Source organism: Hipposideros armiger, unplaced genomic scaffold (genome assembly GCF_001890085.2).
Source record: "Hipposideros armiger isolate ML-2016 unplaced genomic scaffold, ASM189008v1 scaffold_130, whole genome shotgun sequence".
In the NCBI taxonomy this organism is placed as follows: domain Eukaryota; kingdom Metazoa; phylum Chordata; class Mammalia; order Chiroptera; family Hipposideridae; genus Hipposideros; species Hipposideros armiger.
The window spans coordinates 2,064,618-2,084,572 of record NW_017731480.1 but is presented as its reverse complement, the minus strand read 5'-3'; the positions used below and the strand labels follow the sequence as shown (position 1 = coordinate 2,084,572).

The following is a 19,955-nucleotide window of genomic DNA, read 5'->3' as shown; positions in this document are numbered from 1 at the left end:
ACTTCAACCTGACATCGTTTAGCATTTTGTTTTATTAGGAATAAACTGTAAGCCAGCTGTTTTTAACATGTACTCTCTTTTCATGATAACTAATTTTTAACTTTAAATAAAATGGGGCTTAGTTTTGATTATGCATTATATGAATATCTCCATTCAGAATACTGTCTACTTATTTCTTCCTTTTTTTTTATTCCTTTCTCATTGCCCATTCTCTTTTCAAATGATATTTCTTCTAATTCCACAATGACAATCAATAATAATAACCTAAGACATGGCAAAACGTAGAAGCTTCCTTACAGACTTATGCCACTTCCTGTTAAAAAACACACCTCTTATTAATATCTTATTTCTTTATTTTTGAGCAAAGTGATGCTCATGAATACCAGAGCAACCTTCCTGTTAGTTTAGTAAAAAACTCAATGAGTGCTCCCAACTGCTGACATAGGTCAATTGCCAACATGTATAACTCATCCTAGGAATTTTCATCATGTTTCATATAAAAGATGAAAACCATAGTAAAGTTAGTTGCATATTACAACTTTTCTTTAACTTCCTGGTGAAAAACAAAGGCACAGTCTCTGTTACATACAGAGAAGAAATTTATGAACCACTGAGTTGATCTGGGTACTGGAAAGTCAACCCAGTTGTTTATTTATTTTTAAAAAAATAAATATGTTCCTGAAAAGTTAACCATTAAATAAAATTCTAATCATATTTTTGTTTCTTCATTAAGAAACTTCAGAAACTCAAGTTACTGTATTTATCTTCTGGAGAAAAAGTAGGCAGTAGTTGACATCGGGGTATTTATTAACCCTTTGTAATATAAATGTAAACTAATTGAAAGTATTATAAAGGCTATTCTCAATTCTAAAAATGAAAAAAAATTGCTTTACAAATTAAATATAGAATATTTTAAAAGGAATGTCTGAATAATAAAAATGCTAATCAAAATAACTCGCAGTAATTTACATAATAAAAAAACTACAATACCCTGTTATTGTGCAGATATTTGTTTAACTTACTTGTGGATATCTCATTTTGTTTTTAATTCATTTAAGTAGGCAGTGCAGGCACCTAGTTGTACTGGTGCCATTACTGATACTAGAGTGGGAGGATTATTTGATTCCATGAACTGTTTTCTGGCATGCGATTCTTTCATCACTGGTATCATTAAGTGACCATGATAAAGTGACTGCATCGTCTGTTGTCTGTTGCCCAGAAAATGTAGCCTTTGAGCAGCTGTATTCATTTAAATTCACATTAATGTTGTATTCTCTCCTCTGAAGTATAGAAGGTTGTTCTCATAGAATCTGTATTTAGTCATTGTTGTCTGCATTTTCTAGAATGCTTTATTTATATATTCCATAATAAAATGTTTATTATTTACCTTTGACATAAATAACTTCCTAAAAAGTGATCTTAGTATCAAACATCCCTAATTTTCTTTTCAATTTAACTGAAGTTAAATTTTAAAGACTATCTCCTTTTCAAATTTCTGATTTCAAGCCACACAAGGGCTCTGGGCAGTTTGGCAATCCTCAGTATCCCTCCCCGAGAAAAAAAAGTATCCCTTTTTTTTCTTCTAAGAGATGATTCCAAATATTTAAAATTGTCCATAACCCTTTAGTTATTTCCATCATCTCCACCCATCTGAGGTAAATGGTCTTGTCTCTAAGATCACAGAGGCAAACAGCAGTCCTTTATCATGACTTTTCTCCTTTGTAAACATATATTTTCTGTCCAGAGTTAATCCAGCAACTTGTGCTTGTCACAGCATCACTTCCATATCTTCCTGGATCTCATTCAATCACTTGTAGCTTCAATAATTTCTTTTCTACTGGCTACTTTTTGTTAATTTATCAACACATTCCAATCTCTTTCATTTTATAAAACTCTTTCCTTCTTTTTCTTCCTCCTTATCAAAATAGTTCATGGGAAAAAACCCTCCCTCCTCTTAACTCTAAATAATAGCATAACACTAATAATAATAAAAACTGTATTAACACATTCAATCCTCAGAGAAATTCTATAAGGTAGGCAGTTTTTATCTTCATGGTATGGAAGACGAAACTGAAGTACAGAGAGGTCAAGTAACCTGCCCAAGGTCACAAAGCTAGTAAGTGGCAGCTGGAAAACAAGGTACCAGAGCCCAAGTTCTTTCCCACTATGCAGAGCTTCGTCCGCTGGGCGAGCACATTTATACACATGACTTTCATTATTAATCAAATGCTGATAATCACTATCATCAATTTATCCAGCCTTGATTTCTCTCTGTTTAGTTTCCATATTTCTTATTTTGAGATACCTTAATCTCAATAAATTCAAAAGACCTAGCCTCCATCTCTCCTTACCCGATGCTTCCTCTATGATACTACAAAATACAAATCTATCCGTTTTGCTTCTTAACTTACAAATCTTCAAGGACTCTCCATTACTTACAGAATGGGGTCTCCAAACTCTACAGCAAGGCACACAAGTATCTTTCCAACCTGCTCCCAAATTTCTCACTCCTCCTCCTGCCATTACTGACTTTTACATATCCTCTAATCACCAAACTTTGAGAAGCACACACTACACTTTGTCACACGCCGTGTTTCACACAGAATGTTCTCTCAGTTTGGGAAGCCATTCTTTCTCTTCTCCTCTTGATGAATCATTACTAATCTGTATTTTCCCAACCTCCCCATCCTGCTCCTCCCCCAGGTAAAAGCTAATCTCTCTCTCCTACTTCTATATTCCCACAACATTCGCTTAAAAAATAAAGCAACTCTATCATAACAACATAATATTGTCATTGGTAATCTAGACCATGAGCGCTTATGAGCTGGGGTACTCTCTTATTGATATGTATACCCAGGACCCAGGACAGAGCAGTGACTCAGAACACATTTGATGAATGAATAGATGTAGCTCTTCTTTAATATTCAAAATCAATGTGCCCTGGACACGGAAGATAAATTAATAATCAGAACAGACATCATAATGTTAATTAATCATCATATGCCTATGAAATGCTAAAAGCTTAGCAACATACAGAGGATATTTTCGTTTTAACACAATTTTGTGCTTTCTTAAGTGACAGTAAGGAAAGAACTCCACCACCTACGCAAGCGATCTTTGAGCAAATAATAAATTACAGGAAGACAAAAAGAAGTCATGTTAGGCTTGTATCTAAGCCACAAGGTTTGATCATGAATAGCCATCAAATTATAAATATTACAAAATATCCGCATGAAACCAACACTGAAGTGTTAGTCTCGATATGCTTCCCCACTGCAGCAATTCCTAGATATATAAAATGTTTGGCACTGACATGACACAGTCACGGCATTTACCAAAGGATTTATTAAATTACAATTATGAATCACAAAGGCACTGGCTTCAATGTGCAACAGAATATACATGTGAGGAAGGCTGAAGCTGCCTCCCTGAGCCAGCCGCAAGTGTGGGAGAGAGACGCCCTGCTCAGCTTTGCTTGTAAGAGAAAAGGTAAACTGCATTAAGTAGATCTTCAAAGAAAAATTCACCCAGAAAGCAATGTGATTCCCAGCATGTTTTAAATAGATGTTTCCTCTGCAGTCATTTCCTCTTAATTCGACTGAGAAAACAAAATGTAAAGGTTATAACATAAGGTGATGAGAGGAATGCAAGTAGCACAGAGCAATGACAAAATACCCAAGCAGTCTGGTTACTTAAGCTATAATGAAGTCAATTAAATGTGTCTTATTTCTTTAAAAACTGTTGCATTATCTCACTGAGAGTTTTTCATCTAATTTATATAAATTTCTAACATCAGCACTCTTTGATTGCATTTAATACTGTGAGAGGTCTTGAGTAATTCTGATCCTGAAGTTACTGTCTTGCTTATACACTGAGGTTCACACATGGGCAGGTCTAAAGTTCAGAGTTCAAAATAATTAAACTTTTAATACATGTAATGAAAAATTACACCTAATTCACTGAGCAGAACACAAAAGCAACATTAATATTGCTGTTGTAGACTAAACAAAAGCAGGAGTCGTCAGTCTTTAAAACTTTTACTGTTTTTCTAGCCTCAAGCAGGAAAAGCATTTTGGAAATATAGGGCTCATTAAAGAAGCCCTTTAAACTACTGTCGGAACTTAGGGTTTTTGCCTTAGAGGTGGAACTCTATGCAGAGATTTAGTGACCATTCTTATTTACATTTGTCAGTATTTTAAAAGTTTATACTCTACAGAGAACAGCTGACATTTGACATCACAAAGTTCATCATGAAAGCTACAGTATGTCAAGTCCAAGACACAGAAATAGAAATAAAACTTTCACTTGTTAAGGAAAACCTTATCATGTATAATTTACTTTTCTTCCTGCATCGCCAAGTTTTTATTTTTATCTTATTCAGGACCTATGGCTTAAAAACAAAATTAACTAAAAATAATTTGATACAAATAGTAAATCGGCAAAATACTAAAATTAAAAACAAATCTTTAGGAATGCTTAAACAAAAACTCAGGAGCTTGAAAAAGAGCTATTTACATGCTTTCCTGCATTAACAAAAGGGCAGGTAATAATGATGGCTTGTATGACAATATTGTCTTTGTTAGTTTAGCCCCAACAGAACTAAAGATTTCCTGATTACAACTTTGTAATCTAAGTCAACTGAAAAGATTTCTGGGGAAGGGAAACAAAGAGGAGTCTGAGCGCTAGCCTTTAAGTGGAATATATTACCTAAGTTTACTCTTCAGTACGGGACACTGTAAATAAGAGGGGCTCCCGTGCTAGGTCACGACCTGAACTCACTGTACTGATGTAAAAGAGGAAGTTGTACGGGAGTCTCAGATTTGCATGCTTCTCTGCTTCACCTTCAGGATCCTGTAATCACATAGGGCCTCACAATGAAGTGTTCACTCTCTACTGTATCTCACTGTCAAGATTTTTAAACAGTTGCTTTTTTATTGTAATGAGCCAATTATGAGCCAGTCACTCAAGCAGTCATTAACAATAGATTTTTTAATTGCATTTTTAATGAATTTTATTTTGGATAAAAGCCCTTAAAAGTACCTACGGCAAAGGGTAATCATACATTGAATTAACAGCAAAATCTGTTTAATAATGACTTGTCTTTTATTTACTACAACAAAATAAATTCCAGTGAGAACGCTAAAAAAATTGACAGTGTCAGGGAAAAAAGGTGGAGGGGAGAGGGAGGAAGTTGTATTCTATACTGCTAAAAAAATTAAAATGAAAACATGCCTCTTTTTGCATTTAACTATCTCCTTTTTCTTTCCTAATTTAAAAGCACAAATAAAACATTATCTTATCAACAGAGACCTTGCTCTATATTTGGAAATTATCAGTTATTAATATTTTATCTGTAAGCTGTTAATAATGCTTAATATAATTATAAAATAAGTTAAATTGAAAAGAAAAAGCAAACTTAATGTACTCATTTATAAAGATAAGTTAAAAGTTATTTTTAAAACTGTTGCTTAAACAAAATACTATATATTCATCTCAAAATACTTTCTATGTATGTACGAAGAGATATATATGTCTTTGCTGAAAATCAAAAGCGATCTTAATGACAATTTGAATGAGTATAGTTTATCCGTCAGATACATAAATAAGTTTTTTAAAGTTCACTCTGTTGAAACCTCAGAAGTCTTAATCATAATTAAGAGCTCACTACCCATGTGATTGAATAAATCATTAATTAGGAAGTTTTAAGAATGTACTCTGACATTAGAAAAATCCTCTCTTTGGGGGCTGTCCATGTCACACTCTGGTTGGATTTTAAAGTTTTGAATCCATTAACATCACTGCCTCATGCAAAGAGAAAAAAAAAATATATATATATAGATAGATAGATGATAGATATATTTCTACATGTGTGCACAAAACTATTACCAGAAAAAGTGTCGCTGCACACTTTGATTTTGTTAAGGAAAAAAACCAAAACTTTTTTGAATGTTCATGGTTTTAAAAACCTTGCATTTTCGGCCTCAAGAATGGACTGACTGAAAGCACGAGGCTCTGCAGCCTCTGGTTAATTAATCTGTCGGCTGAATGACAGCGCGCCTAGGGGCATGGCGCTGGCATCCTCCACAGGGTCCCAAAGTGCTTTAAGCCTCGATAGCTACATTCTGCACGCTGAGACTTTGCCCAACAAATAGAGAGAGGCCTTCAGAGCCTTTCTTCTTCTGTCTCAGACATTCCATTTAATTAATGTAATCCCTCTTTATCTTAAAAGTTTTAATAAATTTAGGTGAGGCAAAATCAACACATCAGCGTCACTGAAAGCAGTGGCTAGTGGCTCTAACACTTCTTATGTACCCAAAAGGCTTCTTTACAAGGCATAAAGGAAATTAATGCAAAAAACTGTTACAACATGTTCAGAAATTTTCAAACAGGCTACTTTATTTGTTAAAAAAAAATGTACAACCTAATGTTTAAGAATTTGATGAAATTAATCTGGCAATTTACATTTCACTGGGCTTAAAGATTTTGTTATAAAAACATAAATCATATACCTACCCCAAAACACTTTGAAAATTACTAATGCCTAATTTTGAGCAAGGTAAGGTTATTTTATTTATTTTTTTTTTTTAGCAACAGGATACAAAGGACATTCTCCTAATCCCTTTTACTGCCAGAACAAAACATCTTTCAAATCAAGATAAAATTGCTACATCATGAATGTTAATATCATTCTGAGAAAAATAATGCCTTATGACTAGAAAAGACCATCCCTTTAGGGAGAAATGTTGTGTTAAAGTGGATTATTCTTTTAGTAGTGTAATAGAATGGCTTCTACCTAGTCCCAGATGGAAAATCAAAATCTGCATTTAAATGGAAATATTTTAAAATACATAAGACAAAAGGCTAACAACATTGGGAAGACCTCCTTCCTTACATTTTAAAAATCCAAAATGCTTCCTGAGAACTTTTCTGGAAGGTATGGGTTTAAAATTCTGTTTGTATGTCTGTTTCATTTTTATGAAGAGCTTCCAGCACAACGTAATTTAACAGTTTTGTTATTAACACATACTATCTGTGCCTATTATATGAAATTCACAAATTGGATCAAGAAGTTGGGCTGCAAAATTTTCACTATTACAAGAAACAGATTTATGAGTTAGGCTTATGCAGAGTTAAAATGAGTCTTATTTTCTTCCTATTTTTTAACCATGCTGTTTTATATGTAATTCTTACAAGGCAATAGCAGTTTGTTGAAATCAAATAAAATCTGAGTTTCTTCAGCATTGACTCAAATCACTGCCATGGTTAGAGTAAAAAGAAAGCAAAACGCTAGGCAATATTATAACAACTGCTCTTTGCGACCTGAAAGATTATTTTCAGTTCTTCAATAGTTGGGGCAATTTTCTTAAATCCTGAAGGAGCCTGACAGCACTGCACATTTCTTAATGCTTGCATTTACTTTTACATTATAAAACAATAAAACAGCAGGATAATGTTCATGCAGTTTAGAGACTTGTAACATTACCACAAATAATTCTACTGTATTATGGCAAAACATAAGCTTTTTAAATGTGGGCTTACTAAAGAAAGGGCAATCTATATTCATTCAAACTACATAGACAAATAAGATAGGAAATATAACTTAAATGTGCTACCTAGTTCTAAACTAATGTTTGAAAAGGCTTCAAAAAACCAAATGCATGCTGGATGAAATTTTCTTTGCCATAAAGTAAAATACAATTAATATCCAAGCACAGTGCTTAATGGCAAAAGAAAAGCTTCCCACCTTTCTTTCTTTGAGTTTTTTATAAAGTGGCTTTATATAATAGTAAGTCGCTTCTGCCATCTCAGGAACCAACCATATTAAGTAATTTGATCATTTTCCTCAATAATGTTGTAAACCAAGATACTTTATAATCGCCAGCTTTAAAGACGCAGGTGTTTTGACGGTCCTCACATCTGACTATTGGACTGCAAATAACGGCCCAACCTGCTGAACTTGACCATATCATCTCCCTTGTAAGATCAGCTCATCTTCTAATCACTCTGCTGTAGGTCGTGATACATCCTTATTGCTAAAGCCATCCGATTTTATACAGGAAACCATGTGGATCTCTTTATTTAAACTACATAAAAGACATCATATTTAAAAGTATAACAGGAACTCCTGCATACGTATTGGGTAGTTTTCGCACTTTCAACAGGTAGTTCATGTCCATCCAGTTGTTCATGCTTCTCCTAGTGATAACCACAGGGGTGAGACAGAGCGAGTAGAAGCATTTCTCTGCAGTAACCTCATTCTCATTTACACTGCAGGCTCCATCCCTGCTCCCAATCCCCACCCTTCACCCTCACTCCCAGCAGAAAAGGTTTTCAATTATCAGTTGGAGATGCTATATAATTAAATCTAATCACCAAAAGTAAACCTTGATAAGTGTCATTATTAGTCTACACTGTGTAGCGAACTAGATTAGGGAAGCTGTAAATGGGACCATCACAGAAGATCCAAGACTCACGGATCTTTAAATTACTGTGTTTTACTACTGCCTAAAATAGGGAACAACTGTTTAAAAGAAATTATATTTTAAAAGAAAATGTAACCCCTCTCCTTGTAGATATTTGACTCTTATAGCCAATGTGTGAAGAAACTGACTTTGAAACTCACACATTCCTGTTCTACAATAAATGATACCCTGAGCATCAACCAGGGTCTAAAAGCCCACCACTCAGGGTGGCCTCAGACCAGCAGCTCTGGCATCACCCTGGGCACGTGTTAGGAGAATCTCAGGCTCTGTCCAGGCCAACTGAACTAGCACTTGAATTTCTAATAAGATGCCCCAATGATTCATGCACACGGAAGTTGGAGAAGCTCTGGTCTAAGAGTTTTTCTAGTTCCACCATGTATTTTTCACTGAGAGACATAAATCAGTGAAGGACAGACCAACTTGTACTGATAAAAACACAAATATTACAGACAACCACAATTTAAGTAATAAAAGCAAAAGGGAGAAAATGCAAGTAAAACTTCAGCAATTAAATTAGATCCAGATCCCGCAATCTTTGTTTTAAACACTTGAAAATTCATGTATATGAATGTGTATGTGCAGGTTCATATGCATTTGAGAGATGAAGAGGAAGAGTGAAAGGAAAGACAGAATGAGAACAGGAAAAAGAAAAGGCAGAGAAAAACATAAAAGCGTACCTAGTGTGTATATGTGGATGTATTTAGACCTGAAAAGTAGAAGAAACAAAGTGAAAAGCAGCAGCTTAGAGAAAAGTGGTTATACCCCCTCTCAAAAGCTCTCCCCCACACTCCCTCTTACACATGTGCCCAAGCCAGTATGGTGGGAACGTTTTTCATATCACAAATGAGAAACTACCAAAAACTAAGGATTAAAAAACATGCCACAGAATTAGTTTTGAGAAAATATGGAAACCAATAGCAAAAGGTAGTTATAATACTAAAACAGTGATCTATTATTCTTTTTCCGAAGTCTAAATAATCATTTAGCAAAAATTATCATAAGCTTTGTCTTATTTTTACAAATGAACTTACTATTATTATAGTACTATTGTTATTATTGTTATTATTATACTAAGACCACTAACTAAATTCAAAATAGCAGCACTGGAGTTTTGTTTTGTTAATTTGTTTTTAATGACATAAGAAAAATAACCAACATAAATAATACAAGTTCATAAAAAAAAAAGGGGAAGCATAAAATATTTTCAATGGATATTTAGTGGACATAAAGTAATGGTTTAAACCTGTAGTAATAATTTGAAGAGTGTAAAATATACCTAAAATATTACATTTGATATTAAACATATATACTCCAAATGCTTAATCTACTATGATCTCCATCATCATTTATTTGATGAGAGAAAATTAGAAATCATTTCAAAATACTGTCAAACTTAATGATGCTATCAGAAAATAAACTAATTGATATCCAGGAGAACACTGTGTGGCTAGTCCGAACACAGAACCTATAGAAAAAAATGAGTTATAATGAATATTGCATATGCAACTGTCTAAATATAACATATGTATCTATAACTATATCTGTGTTCATGCTCATGGCTCATTATTAGTATACAGTATATTAAAATTCAGCCCTTTTTGCAGCTGGTCATCTGTTGCATGTAGTCCCATTAAATCATTGGAAACTGACTTCTCACAATAATAGCGGTGGGGTGGATCACCCTGTGCCTTCATTACATGACTGAGCTGCCCCAACACATATCTCTTTGGTTTTCTTCCAAGAAGAAAATGCAGTCAAAGGTGGACAAATGCTACTCCCAGCTTACATTCACCAAATGCCAAGAACTGTTCTAAGTTGAGGCTTCATGTATGTTAAACAAATACTTAGAATTTCAAAATATAAATAATGCATGCATAAACAGGTATATTATTTATGGAAATTAATTAGGCAATATGTATCAGTGGCCTCAGAAATAAACGCATGCTTTGATCCACTAAGTCTATGTCTGGAAATCTATCTTAAGAAATTAATTTTTTTAAATGTAGACAATAATGGATGTTCCCATATCAAAGTGCTATTATTTACAGGAAAAATTAGATTCAACCTAATTTACAAAATTAAGGAATCATTAAGGAAATTATTATACAGCCAAATGATGGAATATTAAGTAGCCACTAAATTATGTTCATAAAGAGGTTTTAATGGCATGAAAAAATGCTCCTGATATTTCAAGTTATAAAAAGCAGTCTACAAAGTTATATACATAAATGATTATACACACAAATATACACGCATGTGTGTGTCTATTATGTATTAAATATATGTGTGTGGAAATATGTCAAAATGGTAACTGAATGATTGAATTTTGAGTAAGTTCATATTTTTTATACTTTTATGTATTTTCTTTACTTAAAAAAACCACAATTGTTATAAGTATCAAAGAAAATGAGATAATTTAGATAAAACAAGACATGAAGAACAATGTCAAAACCCTGCGAAATTACAATAAAGCTATTCCACAAAATAAAGAAATTATGTGTGTCTGTAAGAGAAGTATGGAAAACCTAGTTTCAGGAGAAAGAAGCTCTTTCTTAGGACTACATGAGAGGTAGAAGTCAGATGAAAAAAACTAAACAAAACAGATAGTTAAGCATAAAGACAACAAAAAAGTAAAATAAATGAATACAGAAAAGTCAGATCGACTAGAATCTAGTAACTAGACAAAGAAAGCAAAGGGAATATCATCATTGCCCATGATATTTTTTTACTGTGTAAAAATATCAAATAACTGCAGTGAATAAGTTAAGAAAACAAATAACATTTAGTTTTAGGAGGCTTACTCCAATTCTTGGGTTAAATATTAGGAAAGAAACTAGTTACTATCAAATCACAACAAAACAAAATTTATAGATCCTCATTTTGTTTTCTACAAAGTTGATAGTTACAAAGACTGCATTTTTTTCTTTGCTTTTGCCAAACTCAGTTAAATCACAGCTTTAAGCTGTCTAGATAATACAAATTATATACTCAGATACTTGTATAATTTACAAGCTATGTGTTTTATAAAACAATCTTTTAGATACTATGCTAATTAGTAACAGTAAGTTGTAACTTACTATATTTTCTTTTAACTTTACTTGGTTGTAAATGCTTCATAATCATTTCCATTTCTGATTGCTTGACTGATCGATTGATTCCAAGTCAATAAAAACATGGGGCAAAGAGTAGTAACACTAAATCTGTTCTATAAAACAGGGAATTCAGTGAATGCAGAGATTTTACACACCATAGGGAATTGGTAGTCATCAACTAACCATAAAGCAGAAAGCGTTCCCTTAAGTTTGGTGTCTTACAAACTACGTTAAAATCTTCACAAACGAGTTTAGTTTTGCCTAACATACAAGCACTGTGTCGTCTAAAAGATAAACAAGTAACAGTCTAAGAAGAAACTATATACACAATGGCATGAAAGAGCAATCAAACTTCACTTCAACAAACACCTTATCATAGTACTGTGGTGGAAACACTGAAAACTAAATTAATACACAATTATCTGCTCTTCATTGGGGAAAACCAGGACAGGAAGGAAACGTAGAAACTCTAAGACTAAATTGGTTAAGGGTAAACTGATAAATTATTTCAAGGTATTAATCAAAATTATAAGCTAAATTAAGAATCATAAGTATAATTCCCAACCAAGCACAGGTAGAGAACAATTACTGAGCCTTAAAGACCGCAGGATTCTTAGGACAAACTCAGTGATAATGGCTAGACAAGGAAAGATGAATGCAAAGTCATAGGACAAAGAGAAACACTAAAAGAAATATGAAATATTTTTAAAAGAGAGAAAATTTCATCCCAAATAATAATTTTGATGAATATAGAACAGTACCTTTATCCCTTAAAACTCAAAATGCTGTGCCATGTTTACAACTAGATAAAAGCCGAAAACAAACCACAAGAAAAAAATAAGCATTATGTTAACATTCTACAGCTCATATAGCATGTGTAAACTTTATGAATAATGGTTATAATAGTGTGTGACTTCTTTCCACCTCTACATTCATCATTTTATTGAAACTTTAAGAAAAAAGCATGTAAAAATAAAAAATTATCTGAAGAAGTTTCTCATACTGCTTTCTCCTATAAGCTTTTCAATTTCTTAATGTGTGTCCATTTTCTGCCTACAAAGCTTTCCTAGTTAAGGTTTTAGTAAGTGGGCACCTGAAAGACCCTTTAGAAAAACTGAACCCTGGAAAATAGTCAATCAATTCCAGTATCAAGCTAAAGCAAAGTCTAAAACAGACATGAAGCCCACAAACTTTGACATCATCTTCACCAATGCCAAAGAAACTAATACATGAAGCACTAAGAGAAAAGACAAAGACAAAATTAGGAGCAGCTGACTTTTTACCACACTATACTTGAAGAGGCAGAAGGGCGGGGTTAATTGCCTAAGCACCAGATCAACAGATAAACCCAGACAGTTAACAAAGATCTTATTACATTAGTTAAGTCTGAACAATGCTCTACTGCTCCAATGCAAGAGAAATGTTATACCTAGTCATAAACAATAACAATAATAATATCAATGATGTAATAATTAACATTTACTGAGCCTTCCTTTATGATCTATTTTAAATGGATAATCCCATTAAATATTATCATGTCGGTACTATCACTAGCCCCATATTACAAGATGTGAAAACCAAGGTGTAGAGAAATTCACTAAACCAAGATCATACAGCTAGCATGTGGTAGAGTCTAGAACACAGACAACTCTGACTCCAGAGTTCCCACGTAAGGCAAAACAAAAAATAAGTAAAAAAAAAACCTCCAGTAACATCTCTTGCTACACACATTATTGGTTTTCTTAAATATATGTTATCATGAAGATATCATTAGTCATTAAAAGATGAAAATATACAGTGTAATGGGTTTCTCAACCTCTTTTTGATCTCTAGACACAGGCAACATGTTATCCCTCATCACAACCCAGTGATGTAATTGAGGAGGAAATACCACCCAGCTAATCCTGATACAATCAGGGCCATCTGCCCCACCTTGAGAACCATAGTACATATACCTACATCTTTATTTGTAAGCAGTACTGCTTAGGGCTCCACGCAAATCTTGCTTGTGACTCCAAAAGATTTTTAAACAAAATGTGTATTCCAAGATTTTGCCACATTTCTTGCATGCAAAACTCATGGAAAAAAAATATATCATCACATACCTCAATATCGACTCATAATAAAGAAAATTGAATTAATAAAAAATAATAAAATGCTATTTTTCTCAGGTTTAATCTATTTCATTCAGCAGCAGTACTGATATTGTCTTGTATTCTACTACCTTGTAGAAATTTAAAGAAGGATTTTTTTTTTGAGGGCTGCTATAAAATTATCATTGACATTTTAATTAAAAAAAGAAATGTATGCAGAATAAACAGGACATTTCCTCTAACAGTCTGCAGTGGCTGCTCCAATGCTTCTTTGTACAGTCTTGGTAAATTATGCAGGCTCTCACTAGACAGAGCAGCTGTATTTCACTGTCTTCAGTAATGTAATCTATATTTATCATTATTTTAATTAAGCAGATTCTTAATTTGGTACTTTCATTGCAAAGGAAAAAAATACCTTATTCATTTTTTTTTTTGGTAGACAGCATCTTGTCAGTCTTGTAAACCAAAATTTAATATTAAACATGTTTCTTACTGCAACCGGTCATTATTTTAAAAAGAAATAACACATCTGGTTTATTAAGAGCTTGTTCATTTTCATTGTATCAGCTTATAACATTGGTTCCTTCTATATAATAAAAAAAAGATGCTTTCACAGTTCTCAATTTTAATCCAAGTGATATACTAAAAACAATATGTGGTTTATTATAATATTAAATTCAAGTTATTCAAAATCAATATGAGGCACAAATAAGAACTTTGCAAGCAAAACAATGCTTTACTGAATTGATAAGATTCATTTCAGAACTTCTTTGTGCAAGATTATTTTTATCATCAGGTCATTTGAAATGTATGAATCCTTAGCTGAATCCATCATTGTGTAATATGACAGCTTTTAATCATCTTGAAGACAAGTTCTGAATTTTTAAAATTCATTTCCCATTATTTGTAGTTACAACAATCTGACTTTTAAAGAATAAATTGATGAATTACACTGGAAGTGTGCTTGTTTTAAATGGTTCACAGAGAAACAACTACTGTGATATTACATTGTCACATTAAACCGCACGTTTTTATACAGATGGTAGCTCAAATATTACATATCAATAAGGGAAGGCCTGATGTTCAAAAAATTTGATTTCAGCAGAAACTAACTGAGCATCTTTTATGTTCCAGGTACAGATTAGGTGCTCTGAATCCAAACCAAAGTAGAACAAAGCCTTTGCACAAAACAAAAGGTGTGTGTGTGTGTGTGTGTGTGTGTGTGTGTGTGTGTGTGTACATACACACACATACATATATGGTACAGTATCAAATGGTTTTTAAACTCTGTTCCTTTGAAAGGGAGGAACTTTAGGTCCCCATTTCCACTTCTGCCAGAAAAGCTCCACTTTGATCTATTTTTACACATTAGTCTTTTTTGTAGCTGGTGGAGAAAGCAAAAGCACTTAGCTAGAAAATATGAATAAGGGCCCTAGACCACTCTAAAGAACACAGCTAAATGAAAAGTGTTCCCAGATACACTAAGGGAAAAAAATAAAAGACGCCTTTTTTGTTGTTTCATTTATTATCAGTTTTCACATGTTTCCAAATACTGGTTTGTGGGTAAATGTCCACTAAAATAGTTTATAAACATGGCCCATGTAGGAAGTTTGGGGATGAGGTCTGCAGGGAATTCAAAGTTAATGCACATCTCGCTTTGTCAGTCCACATAACCAAGGGATGCCAGGCCAGCCTTCAGGTTCACATAAATCATCAGAAGTTAGGAGACAGGAATTTTTTAAAAATCTGAAGTGCATTAAATGTGTTCTAGATTTATATTAAAACTTTCCCACAGAAAACAACACCATTTACCTTCACATTGTGATTTTTGGAATACAGTTACCATTTGAGCAGCTAGAATGACGCGGCCAATTAATACACATTATCTCTAAGGCCTCACAAAAACCTCAAAAGGTAAGCTATTTTTAGCTCCCATTTACAGATGAGAAAGCACACTCAAAGGTTAAGAAACGTGTTCAATATTACATGGTGAAGACATGGAGAAGCGAGGATCTGGGCCCACGCTCTTTACTAAAACACTTTTTAAAGCAAAATAAACTTAGTTCACAAGGTTTTTCTCTTCTAGCTACAGCTAAATCTGACGCCTGCTTTTATTATCACTAAGAACTTCACATAAAGTTGTGCTTTACAATGAAAAATTTAACCACCAGCATATACAAATCAAATAGGTAATCAAACAAACAAAAAAAAGGAAATCTAAAATTTAAATCAATGCTAATGAATGACAAATACTCTAGTCATTGTGTCACTCCCTTGGTTTGAATTTAAATAATGTCATGTATAAAGCCCGGGTTACACAATTCAGGAGCAAGTAAAAGTTAAGTTCTAGGCAGCCCACTCAAGCTCTAATTAAACAGAAGAAACGAGTACAAAGGAACTAAATTATTTTAAAAAAAATACTCCTATTGGAACTCAACTTCAAAAAGATATTTCATGAAGAGACAGTACAGCTTGTAAGATTCCTTCTATCTCAAATTACTCTGATGAATGTCTGATAAAACTTGAGATTTACCACCGGGTAACAACAAGAGGTAGCCAACAATTCTAAATGAAAAAGCAGAATGGTCTTTTGTTCCCTTTGTTTAAAGTAAAGCCGCTAGTGAAAAACAAGAATGTCTACTTAGGAAAAAGGAGTCTCTTGTCCGGGTAAAAATTAAATTTAAATATGCTGCTTCTTATCTGACTATTTAAAAAACGTCTACATTGATCTACTGTTCACTAAAAGACTATAGAGGGCACTGTTGTATCAGCTTTGAAGCTTTACAATAGAAGCCTGGAAAAACTGTCTGTAATATGGGATTTCTTTAAAGGGTCAAATGCATGGAAATCTACTAAGCCTAATATAAGGGAAAAAACCAAAATGTATGTTTTTCTAAAATAAGCTGGACTTCAATGGGGCAAAAAAAAAAAAACAACTTAACAAAAACAACTGTCAAATTGAGAACACTGCACAGCACACATTTTGCATTTCCCTTTGTAGTGCTTTCATGAGAAAGGTAACTAATCATAGCACCTCCTTATCCAATGGAAACAGCACCCCATTGGAGAATCCTCTTCACAATCAATAGCAAAATGAATGTGGCACCTCATGCAATCCTTCCATAATTCTATCAGCAAAAAGAATGCAGTCTGTTTGCATACTTTTGTCTAAAAGGCCAATTCCATTTGTCCCCTCTTTGGGTAAAATGACAGCTACTGATCAATCACTCTCACATGAAAGTAAACATACCGCAAACGAAACAAAACAAAACCAAAAAAAGGATCAAAACTGAAATCTTCACCTTTTTGAAACATAATTTTATTACACATAAAAACTCAAACTCAAAGCAAAATAGAAAACGCAAGTTTTCCCTCATAGGCATATATTTTATGCTATTGTTCAATAGTACTGGGATAGAAAATAAGTAAGTTACATACAACAATACTCACAAATCTTATCATTACATGTGGCTAGCATTCAATCAAGCTTCCATATATTTTCTATTCTCTCACATCACTCCTGTTACAATTCTTTGAAACTAAATTTAATTAAGTACAGTGACAGAGATTTTAATACATGTTTGCAATGGATTATAAGACCAGTATATAAAATACAATATAAAGCTTCCTATTAAACCACCACTTAATTTTTCAACTTATTTATTCACCAAAATTAAAAATTTCTGACACTACAAATAATACAAAAGTAAAAGGGAAATTAAATCATTTTACTTTAGCAATTTAAAAATAATGTCCTGAATTGCTGAACCTCTATAGAAATAACATTAGCTCTAAGAATTGCATCAGGACCAGGCAACTGAGAGATTCCATGTAAAATGAGAAGGGAGGATGGAGGATACTCCATTAATGCACAACAAATCACAACGCCACATCAAATGTTAAATAACTCAACATTCATACAGGTACCATCAGAAAACTAGGGCCTCTAATAAAGAATTCCAAATGCCCTAGGAAACAGTATACAGCTCGTTTTGTCACTCTCAAACTTCCAGAGAGATTAGCACCTTCTCTGAAATCAAAGTGCAGAACTGTGAAAGTGTTAAAAAAATTCTTCAATAATATGTCAACCTACTCATAAATCAAAAAGAGGGGAAGGGGCTTCAGATGGTATGTAGATTTCCTTTTATTACAAAAGCCCCAGTTTAACAAGTTATTTTCAGCCAATAAAAGTCAAAAGTAAAGCATTTTAAAGTGGCCAGCACTGACTCTAAGGCTTTAATTTATTAACTTCACCAAAATGCTACTTGAGTATCACTTCCTTAAATTATTAATTTATGAGTTTTGCTTAGTCTCCTCCTGAGGCAAGGCAGTGTGTAGGTATGTTGCATGCATGTAAATAAACAGAAAGCCTTTATAGGAGTTTAATAATATACTAAACATAATAAAACAACCCTTTTTAATGAACATCGAATGCACAATCCTATGAACCGAGTTTATAGAAATGCACTATATAAAGAAACTATAAGATCCTCTCAGAAGTAAATGCACAAATTCAGAAAAATTAAACATAAGCCTATCGCTTTTCACTGATCTGATAAAATGCTTACAACAGAATCAAAGTGCTGCTGTGACTATGAAGAGTATGTCACATGCAATTTCGAAGAAATCTATGAAGAGTATGTGAACGGTGAGAAAATTTATTTGCAATACTGCTTTTCATCTACCATAAGGGTGACTGCCCAAAACCCAAAAATCAGGTAATATCTTTTTACTATTCAGGATATTTAACTAGATATTTCAGTTTAACTACTATAGAAAGAAACATAGCGTATTAAAATCAATTTTCGTTAACTCTAATTTATGCAAAGCTTGATTGTGAGCAATAGCTGCTAAAAGGATGCAGCATTGTTGATTCATACACAAGCGTTTTACTTAACTACATTGGATAATAGCAGTGCTCCTAAAGGAGTATAAAAAGCAAAGTGATTACCAGTCATTACTGTTAATTAGTGCTCACATTACATTTCTTGGGATGAATCTCCTTTAAGCTGAATACACGGAAAGTTTATTTTTGAAGGGCTGCCAAACCTTGCCTAGGTACGGATTGGAATAAGCCGTCAACTACCAGTAAGCAGAATAAAAAGCAGGGACAGATCAGCATCCAATTAGCCCGTCGAAGTTTTTAAACAGGAAAAGGGCTGAGGGGAATGAGTAAAACTGGAAACTCATACTTCACATTCTGCAATCTCACTGATAAAAGGAGGAAATGTGTGTTTATCGAACTTGCTGTGAGTGCACAGTTCATTTGGAGTCCTGTAAACAATCGCCTGACTGCCCATTTCCAAATGCATGTGAAAATCCTGGAGACGCAGAGCATCATATTCAGCAAGCAAGGTCACTCCAGTGATGCCCTGGAAATGGGAAATTAGGAAAACGTGGCAATCAGAGGTTTCGGGCTGACCAGAAAAAGCCCTGAGGCTGGCTTACCATCTTTCACCACCAGTCAGGCTGTCTCTGCTTATTCAGTATTAACACAACAGGGCTGCCAGGGAATGAAAAGAGCTCCACACACCTAACTGGGACATTGGCTTTCTTGTTTAGAAAATGATAGGCATTTGTCACAGGGAAAAAAAAAAAAAAGGAAGAAGAAGAAAAATTCCAACACAACTTTCAAGAGTGAGCTCTGAAAGAAAAACAGGCTCCTGGGGAACCTTTAGAAAAGGACCTGGGGAATGGCGACATCCTGTTGATTATCAGGTTTCCTTTCCCCCTATACCACTCTGCATTTTAAAATGGAGGCCAAATCTTCACAAAGACATTTCAAAAGCAATGCATGCTTGTGATAAAAAACAAAAATAAATAAATAAATAAAATGTGCAAAAATTACACAAACACTTAATACGTTCCACATACAGACTTTATATCCTTCACACCTTTTTCTATGCATATATTTGTACAAATGCATTTACAAAAATGTAATTATACTATATAGCATTTTTGGTAATCTATTTCCTTCTCTTAATAATATATACAGATGTATTTCTGCAACTTCATTTTTGATGCTATACACTATACCATTGTATGGATACACCATAATTTGGTTTGCCAGTCATTTCTAAATCTTCAAGTACATCTTTAGTTTTTTTTTCTTAGAATAAATTCTCCAAAGTGGAGGGGCTTGGTAAAGAGATGGTGTATTTTTGTGTCTGATGAGTTCTGCCAAATTACCCATAGAAAGGCTGAATCAATTTATATGGCTGCTGGCAGCACATAAGGGTACCCATTTCTCTAAAACCAGTATCATTTCTAAATCCTGCCAAAGCGAT

General features: G+C 33.6%; 1 protein-coding gene across 1 annotated transcript in view; it reads right to left on the bottom strand.

Moving 5' to 3' along the window:
• Positions 1-17,015: 17,015 nt before the first annotated feature.
• DPH6 (diphthamine biosynthesis 6) overlaps positions 17,016-19,955 on the bottom strand; it is a 33,226-nt gene continuing 30,286 nt past the window's right edge. Inside the window, exon 4 of the mRNA XM_019649183.1 lies at positions 17,016-19,040. Coding sequence (XP_019504728.1) covers positions 18,855-19,040 — 186 coding nt within the window. The 3' untranslated portion in view covers positions 17,016-18,854. The remainder of the gene's footprint in view (positions 19,041-19,955) is intronic.